General features: G+C 39.5%; 1 protein-coding gene across 8 annotated transcripts in view; it reads right to left on the bottom strand.

Moving 5' to 3' along the window:
• Window positions 1-7,474: 7,474 nt before the first annotated feature.
• The window catches only part of SMAD9 (SMAD family member 9), an 80,925-nt gene continuing 75,946 nt past the window's right edge, over window positions 7,475-12,453 (bottom strand). For all 8 annotated transcript variants that reach the window (XM_078070437.1, XM_078070439.1, XM_078070433.1 and 5 more), the window contains one exon: window positions 7,475-11,032. In XM_078070437.1, the coding sequence (XP_077926563.1) occupies window positions 10,889-11,032 (144 nt within the window). In that variant the 3' untranslated portion in view covers window positions 7,475-10,888. The remainder of the gene's footprint in view (window positions 11,033-12,453) is intronic.

Below are 12,453 nucleotides of genomic sequence, written 5' to 3'. Positions count from 1 at the left end.
AAAGGCAATATTGGCCAAAAATTTTAAGTGGTCTATAGTCAAAGACTTAATTATGAATAGGTAAATGTGAAAGGTTCTAACAATCTTACCAGAAATTATATATAAAGATATATTTATACACACAAGCTTGTATACAAAACCGGGAGTTGCTTCCATAAGGCAAAATGGGGGCACTGATGATATAGAGTAGCAGAATGGGGGAGTTCAGTGGTTAGGAGACCATCGTTTATCAAAATAATCTTTTGTACTGCCTGAATTTTTACCAGTGCATGGGTAACTTTTTCCAAAATGTTTTTATTGCAAACTGAAATCTTGTTACAAATTAAGAAGAGTACTCTGTTTACGCTTTTTCCTTTGCTTTCTATTTCAGTTTACAGGAAGAAATGTTTTTACTAATAAATCTTCATTTCCATATATTTAGCACTTATTTATAGTGCAGTTTCCCCCTGTAGTTTCCTACCATCCATTCTGAGGCCCAAATGTAAACTTCCCTCCCGTAGGTGCATAAAGAAATATATTATAATCTAAAGACAGCATGACAATGATTTTCTAGCATTTTATGATTTTCTAGCATTTTATGATTTTCTAGCATTTTATAATTTTCAAAAACAATTCCAGCTGCTTACTCTTGCGACAATCCCACAGTGTATGCACAACAGTTATTTTGTAGATGCGGAAGCAAGCTTGCAGAGGTTGTCACTTGCTCAAGATTGCACAATTAGCTGTATTCAAATCCAGGACTTCTGACTCTAAGTTACTTACTGCACACTGTTGTAAGTCGTGTGAGCTGTGTATGTAATCATGGTGAGGCCAGTGCAGTTTTAATATGGACTTCACATTTGACAGTAGATCCACTGTCATAAATAAATAAAGCCTTTGTACACTAACCCTTGAGTTTTGGAATATGTTAAAAAGACAAATATTATTTACACCTTAATTATATTACTTTAGAAGGTACTTCCATGTGCTAATTCATTTGAACCTCAAAACATGGTAAGTATTGTCCCTGTTTTTGGATGAGGAAAGAAACTCAGAGAAGTGACTTGTAAAACAGGTCTGTTGGATGCAGAGCCAAGACTTGAATTAAATTTTGTCTCCAAAAATGATGCTCTGCCCACAGTAGAATGTTGTTGCTAAAGTAAGAGCTAACACTTCTAAGTGCCTAGTTTCAAACACGGTAGGCACTTCAATATATGCTAATTTTTTCAAGTTTCTGTACACACACATATAATTTTATATAAATACATCAATGTCATCATATTGTGTATACTGAGGATTTCTGGTTTAGGTTCTCCCTTTTGTTTCATTTTTTGGCTTCCCACCCTCAGTCTTCCACGTACTGCCCACCTTCCAGTATGTCAACAACCTAGCATGTATTCTTCCTTATTTTTTCTATGTTTTGCAAATCTTAAACACACATAGGCACACATATAGCAGCTGTCAGTTACATAAAAATGTGGGCATATTTACACGTCAGCATATTACTTTTTTGTGCTCCAGTGCTGTGTAGATAGAAGTCCCCCCAAGTCACTTCTATAGCTCTGATTCATTCCTTTAGATGGCTCTAGAGCATCTCATGGTAGGAATGTGTCATCACATTCAATCATTCCACTGTTGATGGCATTCACTTGGTGTCCAGTTTTCTGCCACTATGAACAATGCCGCCTCCCTGTAGTGTATACTTATGTACTGGTAGGTACTGGTGGTTCAATGGCCTTGGAATAGATTCTTGTAATTGTTGGGTGGAGGGAAATATATAGATAGGTGTTTTCTTTAGATATATGTCTTTCCCCCCCAAAAGGCTCTAGCACTGCAAATGTCTACTAGCAACAAGGGAGAATTTCTTTCCCTCCTATCCTTGCCAGCAGGAATTACTGTTCTTTGTTAACTCTTCCTTGATAGATATGTACTGCTAATTGTTACATTTATTAACATTTCTCTCAATAGTGGAAAATTTGAGTACCTCTTCATATATGCTTGTTCATTATTTAGATTTGTTCTTCTATGAATCAACTAGTCATATATTTAGGCCTCCTTTTTCTACTCAATATGCAAAAGTCTGGTGAATATTATAAAAATTAACCCTGTCTGGGGCGCCTGGGTGGCTCAGCCGTTAAGCGTCTGCCTTCGGCTCAGGTCATGATCCCAGGGTCCTGGAATTGAGCCCCGCATTGGGCTCCCTGCTCGGTGGGGAGCCTGCTTCTCCCTCTCCCACTCCCCCTGTTTGTGTTCCCTCTCTCGCTGCGTCTCCCTCTGTCAAACAAATAAAATCTTTTGAAAAAATTAACCCTGTAATTTTTTCAAAAGATTTTTTTTGAGAGAGAGAGACAGTGTGTGCACACGAGTGGGGCGGGGGAGGAGCAGAGGGAAAGGAAGAAGCACACTCTTTGCTGAGCAGGACGCCCAATGCTTCCCAAATCTAAAATTTGCCTATTTACTTCTTTTGTGGTATTTTGCCATACAAGATTTTAGTTTTTGTATATTTTAACATATCTGATATTTCTTTTGTGGCTTTTGGGTTTCCAGGGTTGGTTTAAAAGATCCAATTTGGGATCTTCCAAATGATTGTTGCTTTATAATTTCCTGTTTCTTTTTCTAGAATTAGAAAACATAATTAGTACAGGTATTGTCAAACTGTCCTAATTTCTTTTTTTTTTTAAAGATTTTATTTATTTATTCATGAGAGACAGAGAGAGAGAGAGAGGCAGAGGGAGAAGCAGGCTCCCAAGGAGCAGGGAGCCCGATGCGGGACTCGATCCCAGGACGCTGGGATCATGACCTGAGCCGAAGGCAGACGCTTAACCATCTGAGCCACCCAGGCGCCCCAAACTGTCCTAATTTCTTTTGTGTATTTGACATGGAAAATTTAGTATTCTTTTATCATTGTGACTCCTTCAGCTCATTTTCTTTAGCTATGAAAATGAATATTATAATCTTATAATATATTATATATATATTATATATATTATATATATTATATAATATTATATTATAATCATGACAACAGATGCTGTTGAATTCACTCATACATTCACCTGTTTTCAGATAGCAATTTATTAAAAAAAAAAGATAGCTATTTATTTTAAAATGGGCTGAACTGCCCCACTATAGAAAAAGATCTGATTAAAATGCTGCTTTTATTGAGTTTTAAAGTTAACAAATGTTTTTAAAACTATCTTAGTGAAGATATTTGAACTGTTTAATAATTAGATCAGTTAATCTCATCTCCTTCTCAGGACACGGACTACTTTCCTGTATTATCCTAACATTTATTACTTACCCTCCAAATAATCATTTGTATTATTCTAAAGCATTAGAGATTAATGGTTTTTTGTTATTGTATACTGCAGCAAAATAAACAAATCTTCCCTCTTCATAGCTTTAGCCTAGTGATACAGAAACGCATAAGATGTGTGCTTGTTGGTCAGAAAGCACCCAGCCTTCCTCTCCAAAGTGAGCACCTGAGAGTTGCTCCCTGTGTCTTTCTTAAGATGTGAAAAACAACCAGAAGTTATGACTAGTGAGATTTTGTTTTCCTCTCTTATAATTGCACCTTGTATCATTTACTGTCCTCAAATTGGAGACCACAGTCAGCACTAATAAGATTTTATACCAGTTGCCTTTGAAGATCTAATTACAAACAGGATATATTAATAGTATTATATTAATATTAAGCATTTGCACAAAAATGTATTACTACTTATTATAATTATATAAAAATACACGTACATACCTGAACTTCCCCATCATGTTGATTAGAATCATCTGTGGGGGGATTTTAACTGGAACAACATCATTTCCTTCAGAAAGTGAGGGAATCGGAGTCTTACAGAAATCAGTATTTTTCTAAGATCATCAAAAGTTGTCTGCTACTATGAAAACTCAGGTTTGTTTTTAGCAGGGTAGTGCTCAGAGACTGTTTTTTCCAGGCTCCTATTATACTTACAAAGCTGGCCTTTTCTTTCTAAAAGAGACTTCATGGGGGGTGCCTGGGTGGCTCAGTCAGTTAAGTGACCTACTCTTGGTTTCAGTTCAGATCATGATCTCAGGGTCATGAGATCCAGCCGGTGTCGGGCTCTGCACTCAGCATGGAGTCGGCTTGAGATTCTTCCCCCTCCTTCTCCCTCTCCCTCTGTTCTTCCCCCTGCTCGCACTCCTGCTCTCTAAATAAATTTTTTTTAAAAAATAAAATAAGGGGTGCCTGGGTGGCTCAGTCGGTTAAGCGTCTGCCTTTGGCTCAGGTCATGATCCTGGAGTCCCAGGATCGAGTCCCACATCGGGCTCCCTGCTCAGCAGGCAGTCTGCTTCTCCCTCTGACCCTCCCCCCTCATGTGCTCGCTCTCAAATAAATAAAATCTTTAAAAAATAAAATAAAATAGACTTCATGGCATGAACACCCTGCCTTTTGTGCTAGTGAGTGGACCCGTGTGCCCAGGAAAGTGAGAAAAAACCAAGCATTCCTCTCATATTGAGGTACCCTTTTCTCTTCCTTACATTGAAACGATATGTTCCTGTTTCCTGTGTCTTTTCTATTTCTCCTTCACACCAGTGAACAGCAACAGTTGAAACTGTCCTATACTCACTAGTCCCAGACATTTGCTGCCTGTAAATAGGGCACAAAGTCCATCCAATATCTCAATATTTCTCGAACACTTCCGGCTTTGTCTGCAATTGGAAAATGACTACAGCCCCTGCCCAGGATGGGCATTGCCTATTCTAAACCAGTACGAGAACTTAAAACTGAGACTCAGGGAGCAACTCTCAGGTGCTCACTTTGGAGAGGAAGGCTGGGTGCTTTCTGACCAACAAGCACCTGGCCCTGAACTCTACTAGATGCAAGTGGAAGGTCAGATGCTGGGGTCACCAACACATCAGCAAAGGGACAGCAGGGCCCTCAGAAGCCAGTGCTGCCTTCCTGTCTACACTGTACCCTAGCTGGGAAATGGAATAGCTCACCTCTGCTATTAATAATTGGAAGCAGGAATTGATCTATTTCGAGCAACCAAAATAGCAAGCCTTCCCACGTAGTCTAGGAGAGAGATGCAAGTATTCTGAACATCTCCTACATAGCTGATGTACTGGCAAATCATCTCGAGCCAGGATACTGATCAGAACCAGAGGAGCAACCATACAATAATACATGGGAGGTGCTCCCAAATAAGCATGCCTACACTTTGTGAGAAGAAGCAACTCTCACCTGAGGCCTCCTGATGAATCAAAGACAAGGTCTCATCAACATTCCAAACATAAGAACGACGGTGAGGAGCACCGTTTCCGTTATCCAACACACCACACACACCACCTCAAAGCATGATGGCTTAAAATAGCCACCTTTTTGTTGTTGTCGTTGCTCACACGCTGGTGGCTGGCTGAGCTCAGCTTGGGGTGTCTCATGAGGCTGCTTACGGAGGGGAGCACGGCTGGGGGTGGAACACTCAGGGTGGCCTCTCAGTCCTCCAAGCAAGACTTGGCAAACTGTGACACCCTGCCCCGGGCTGAATCCGAAGCACAGCCTGTTTCTGTTCTGCCGCAGGCTAAGAATAGTTTTTACATTTTTAAATGGTGGAAGAAAATCTAAAGGAAAACATTTCATGACATTTGAAAAATAGTGAGATTCAAATTTCGGTGTCCATAACATTTTACTGGAGCCCGGCCCCGCTCACTGTTTGCACACTGTTTACAGCTGCTTTGGCACCGCAATGCTAGAGCCACATCAGAATTCCTCAGGCTTCCTCCTAATCTTTACCAAAATTTACATTTTGAAAATAAGTGCTTGGCATAAAAACAACTGTAACTGTTTAACCGTCAAAGCTACCTTTCTTTGCTACAGCAGAGTGCAGCTGAGAACCTATTCCCAAACCAAATCATAAGCAGGTTTCTCTTACCCCACCAGCTACAGCATGCAATTGGAGGCTTGCAATTATTTTATTTCAAAGAGGAGAAATGAGGGGCGCCTGGGTGGCTCAGATTATGGTCCCGGGGTCCTGGGATCAAGCCCCAGGTCAGGCTCCCTGCTCAGCAGGAGGCCTGCTTCTCCCTCTGCCTCTTCCCCCTGCTTGTGCTTGCTCTCTCTGTCTCTCCAATAAATAAAATATTAAAAAAAAAAAAGAGAAATGAAATACATGCTGATTTTTTAAAAAGGGGAATTGGAAGCAAATATCATTTCTGCTTTTATAATACGAACCCCAAATGCCTTTCTAAACAATAGCCGGAAAACGATGAACATGAATAGATACAATCCTGTCCCTTAAAGAGCTCCCAGTCTGGCAGACAGTTGGACAAGTAAACAGTGCGGTGCAGGAATTAATAACTGACCACTGAGGAGCACAAGTATGATGGCAGCACAGAGAGCAGGCACCCAGCCTGGCTCAGGAAGGTCTTGGGTGACTTGCTCAGGGAACTGATGGGAAGGAAGACAAGCGGGATTGGCCCAGAAGCCTTCCCAGGTAGCCCCCTAGGGCCTGATGGAGCGCAACCTGCCACAACCAATGATGCACTGCCCTTGACTGGCGTACTCGTTCATCTTCCTCCACAAACCTGCAAATTCCTTTAAAGGCAGAAACGGTGTTACTTGCCATTTCATCTTCAGTGCCTGCTCTATTATCTACAGTGGCTGATGCGTAAGAACAATCTGATAAATGAATATACACAGGTTTCTAGGATGAAAATAGCTCTTCTCTAAGATAGGTTACTGTTTAAAGACTCTCTTGTATGTCTATGCCACGCTATATTAAAAAAATCTGTACTATGAGTGTTTGAAATGCCAATACCAAATATCAGAGGCAGGAACAGGATCGGGAACCATGAAGATGCAAAAGCAGACAAGACATTATCACTGTTCTCCATAAACTCACAGCTTGAACGGGAGGTCTCACAATCGCCGCCTACAACTGAACCAGAATAGCCTTTCACTTGTTTATAGTTTGGAAGTCGACAAATACCTCTTTTGAATAAAGGGAGCATTTCTTAAAAAAATTAAAAAGGAAAACCTTGATCAAGTTAATGAGAAGGCTAAGCTTTCCTGAAATATTTACATATTTTCCCCCTCCATTTTAAGACTAAAAGGAAATGGAGGGAACTGAGAACTTCCTCCTGGATTTTATCTTACTTTTTCCTCACTAGTCATCTTTAGCACTTTTCCTGATACTTAATATATATGTACAATGAACAGATGTTTACAATAATAAAATTGTTCCTTCCTATATGTCGCAATATCACTTAATATTTACCACTATCCAGAAAAAAAGCTTCTATGCATATCCTCTCTAAAATTACCACAAAATATCTCCAAGATTCTATACTTAATGCCAGGGATACCAAGATGTTTAATTCAAAACCATTACCTAATTTCTCTATAGCATGTTGGATTTTAAAAGCATCTCATTTTCAAAATAAGACAGTTTAAATCACTTTAAAGACCCATATACAGTGACCTTTCTATGATGTCTGTAGGGAAAAATGAGCCAGAACCATATAGGTACAGTATTGTTTATTATAAACAATCACATAACAGTATAAGTGTGCATTTGAAGGATAATTGAAGCCTAGATATGATCATCAAAAGCATTACTTAAATAGAAATGGTTTCTTTTCTTGTTGGTTTGTGTTACATTAATTTGAACATATGTCAGGATCCCCTAGTCTTGTCATACAGTTCAACTGCTAAATCATAACAGGGGAAGACAAATTTGGAATGCACATTATAGTTTGCTTTAGTTGTTGAATATACATACCAAATATTCAGGACACATTCAAAGTTAAGCAGGTGCTTAAAGTCTAGCAGGTGATATTTAGAAAATGCTTTTGTTGTTGCTTCTAATCCCTTAGAAGACAATGAAAAGGGGATTCTAAGTGCTAGTGCTATGTTGTTGTTCAACTTTTCCTGATTTATACTGAATGTAAAAAAAAAAAATAAGGTAAATGTGTTGAAAAGTGACAGTACTTTATAGTTCCAAAGCACTGGCAGATAGTAAAATATCATCTAACTAAAACAAACTTCTCACATCTCAATTTTTAAACAGGAAAAGAACAGAAAACAGGCTTGAACAACACAACAAATGTTCTGGGTCTTCAGAGCAGGCCAAAACGTTGTTCTGTATTGCACGACCCTTGTCCATGGCAACCTTAAAAATGTTTGGCATTGTTGGTGCCTTTAAATGGCTTAGCATGTCCACTTTGCTAGTTATCCTATAAAGGAATGCTATTACATTTTTGGGGGATTGTCCATCTAAAGGAATGAATGCTACATGAGCAAACGTGGAAGTCTGAAAGAAAATGCTACATTACAACTTTGGACAATTCCTGCCAGCAAAAATGTTAAAAGCCTGATGAGAACATGACTAGTTACAGTGACCGGAGGGTTAACTTTTCTGAATTTCACTCATATCCTAATTCGGACTTTTGGTGAGAGAGGACCGGTGATGACGCAAATGTACCACTTTAATCATTTGTTTTTCAAAGGATTAACACAGGCTCGCTGGAATATTTTGTCCTGGTTTTACCAAACCTGCATGAACATCCAGGTTTGTTAATTTTTTTAAATGTAATTTATAAGTGACCAGTTATGATTAATTCTGTAAAGGTATAAGGTTATCAGAGGATGAGTTTGAGCATTTGTGAAGAGATCAAGAAAGCTATGTTAGGTCTCCGGAGCAAAAACCATGTGTACTTATGCTCTCACAGAGCTGTACTCATGTGAGGAAGACTCACCGTATTAATGCCTTTTCCAAGAAAAGAGGAAATGGGAAAAAACTGGAAAACAGGGAAGTAAGGGGAGAAAACAAACAACTTTGGGGCACTGAAGAAAAGTAGAATTTCTCCAAGGAAGACTTCATCTCTTACCTGATTGCTCAGAAGAGAAGGGAAATAAGTTTCAAAATAGAGATAATTAAGAAATCAGTTATATTTTTTCGAGCGGAAGAAAGATTGTAAGTTTTGTTTTGTTTTAAAAGTTCTGAAACATGAAGATGTCTACACAGGTTTCCTAACAAGACTCTCAGCTCCAGAGTCTGGGGCTGTCTCTGGTTTACATGTGAGTCCACAGTACCTAACACTGTATCCGGCCTGTTCACGGGCACAATACGTAGTTGAACCAACGAACTACGGGGTTTTCTAAACACTAAATGGACCACCTAGTTTTAACGTAGAATGTACTATTTTCTATTGCATATATGAAAGTTTCTATTAGATAACACTAGTCCTTACAAGAGGTGACAGTAGGAGCTCACTCGTATATATCTTTTTCACAGGATCATGTCTACCTTGAATACAATTTAATGAGAAGCAACTATTGTGTGCACTAATGCTAAAAAGAGTTGAGATAGAATGCATAAATGAAGAAACCTCTTGGATTACTGAAGTACCGTCTGTTACAAGCATAATTACCTTCTTAAATTATACATTTTTAAGAGGGTGTGAAATATTTTTCGAAGCAATGCAGTGTTCAGTGGGTGAGAACTATATATATATATATATATATATATATATATATATATATATATACATACTTATATATGAAAGTACCTAGAAATGTGGGGAATTATCCTCTCCTCTCTTTATCATCCAAGAGTAAATAAGAACAGGTTTTTAATACCGTACATATATATTTTAAATGTCCCACTCTTCAGTACCACTGTTCCCCAGAAATTATAGGGGTTACGAAATTATTATTTTATTTGGGAAGTTATTTCCAGGTATGAGGCTTCAGCTTTATAAGAGGCTACCAGCTGTGACCAGCAGATCGAGACACTAAGTTATATAACTCATAAATTTGACCCCAGCAATGTGTCCAGATTTTCCCAAAGGCTTCACCACTGTTTTAGTCATCTGTAAATAGTATGTGCCAACATGTAGGGGAAATGAGGCAAAAGGAGTGCCCTCGCCACGAAGTCTTCCAATGGGAATGTGAGAAGGTGTGATTAAACATACGATGCTTTTGTCCAACCCTGTTACTTTACTGCTTTTTCTCCACCTAGGATTTACACACATGGTCCTTTAGCTCACTATGCAGACTCGGACATCGGCCAGATGGCTTGACTGGAATAACCAGGAAAACAGGGGCCCAATTTCTGATGTGGAGGTCTCCCTGGGTGATTCTCGGACTAAGTTCTGGTCTTATTTTGCAATTTGGGAATACAGTTCATTTCATGCTATTTTCATATGAATCTTCCCATGTATTAGACTCATTATTTTTATTTTTACAGTGGTAGATCATGAGGCAACATGACTCCCAGCTTCACAGTCTCTTTTCCAATCACAGTTTAAATCTGTTTCAAATGTACCATTAATATCAGCACAACAGTCCAGTTATAGGTATTTCAACTTGGGAAATAAAATAATTTACGTGACTTATCTTACATAATTAATTTTACAAGCTTGGTTTTTTTTCCTTCTTGCCAATAGCACTAAAAGTGAGATTGTTTAAATGTTACGGGTTTGACTGCTTTCTTTTGTCTGAAAGTGTCACTTTCTCTAGTGCTGCTAGTACCCTGATTAGTAAGATATAAACAGTTTTGATATTTTTCTGGTAGGCCACACAACATGCCTTATAATGACACGGCTGACTAATGCTGCCTTTTTTTCCTGCCAACATTTTTCAAATTCTATTGACGCAACTGCCTTTCATTTATTTCCTCCCACAAAAGAAGCTGCTTCTTCTTATAGCATAGGCATGAAAAACCTGCTTTTCTAATCACGTTGTACTGGCATCAGGTTAACTAGAAATTCTAGCACAAAACAACTGGTGATAAAAAATACGAATAGTATATATTATATGTATTTACATTATGTACTAGAAACTTCAGTTAATTGCAAATCTGAAATGTTATATAAGCCACCGCCTGCAATAGCATCCATCCTATAGAAACGTAGCTTAAGACATGACTGGCTGTTAAGACACTGAAGAAATCGGGTTATGTGGAGAGCCCATCTGAGTCAGAACTTTGTCCAACCACTGCAGTGGTCCATGAAGATGAATCTCAATCCAGCAGGGGGTGCTCGTGACATCCTGGCGATGATACTCAGCTCCCCAGCCCTGGAAAGCAAGAACAGAGCCAGGAGTGATGGGACCAGACTTCCGGGTCAGCCTCTCAGCCTCTAGAGGTGTGAGACAGGTGTGGGTGCACACAGAGCCCACACCCCAGAGCAGCTCCTGAGAGCCGGGAGAGCGTGCGCTCCACCTTCCTGTAAGTACGGGACAATTTTTGCATCACCCAGACACCCGAAGATGAGTCCAAACCAAAGGATTCCCTCTGAGCTCACAGCTCAATACACGGACCTAGAGTGGTCTGGTCTCTAGTCACATTGGAAACACTGGCAAATCATTTTCTCTTCCACAAGGGAAGGAGCCTGACTTTATGTTCAATCCCTTCCTGCTGAAGACAGTGTTTTGCACAAAACAGATGCTCACTACAGACCAGTGAGTGGATGTGAAAGGTGTAAAGACAGAAGTGAGGGCGCTCTTGATTATTCAGGGTTGGCTAACAAAGCGTGTTTCTCCTCTCTCTCTTTTTGGCTCACTTTTGGCAATTTCCAATTTATTACCATTCGTGGGAGAGACCGTAAAAATAAATAAAAAATAAATTGGTCTATCTTTTTTCTCTGTATGTTATACATCAGTGACAAGTAATTTTAAAAATGAAGAGACATAACACATCACTGTTACTGGGAACAGTGATTATCTGTAGTTCTTAAAAAACTGGATTTCAACACAACCATGCTGCCTGATCACACTTTACATTCGTGACCACAAGCCTCAAGTGCATCTCTGATGCCACCTGCAATGAATGACACTCCCCCAGTCCCTGTGCTCTCCCACTCCCCCCCACACACCAAATGACTGCTCACTCCTGCTTCTGTTCCCTAAAACGTCTAACACCTACTCCCCAGTCTGTTTGTGAATGATAATCTTTTTTTAAAAAAATATTTATTTAAATTCAATTTAGTTAACATATACCGTATTATTAGTTTCAGGGGTAAAATTTAGTGATTCATCATCAGTTGCATATAACACCCTGTGCTCATTACATCAAGTGCCCTCCTTAATGCCCACCACCCAGTTACCTCATCCCCCACCCACCTCCCCTCCAGCAACCCTCAGCAGTTTGTTTCTTCAGAGTTCAGCATCACTTATGGTTTGCCTTCCTCTCAATTTTCATCTTATTTTAACGAGACATGAAGCAATCAGAAGAGTTTCCACAGCACCTGCACCAACATACTCAGCCTTTCTACTTCTCACCACAGATTATCCATCTTCCAAATAAGCCGGTCCATCCAGTTGTGCATAAGGCTCCACTGCCTTCCCAAGGACATCATTCCAGCAAATCTCCCCATTGTCTCCTGCAATATTTTGTTTTCTGCTGGATCATTCCCATCAACATAGGAACATGCTGAAATATCTCCCATCTTCAAAACACTTCTCTTGGCCCTACCACTCCCACCACTTACTGCCCAAAT

The sequence above is a fragment of the Halichoerus grypus genome, chromosome 4 (genome assembly GCF_964656455.1).
Source record: "Halichoerus grypus chromosome 4, mHalGry1.hap1.1, whole genome shotgun sequence".
Taxonomy (NCBI): Eukaryota; Metazoa; Chordata; class Mammalia; order Carnivora; family Phocidae; genus Halichoerus; species Halichoerus grypus.
Note: the sequence above shows the minus strand (reverse complement) of the source record. Positions and strands in the feature narration are given on the sequence as shown.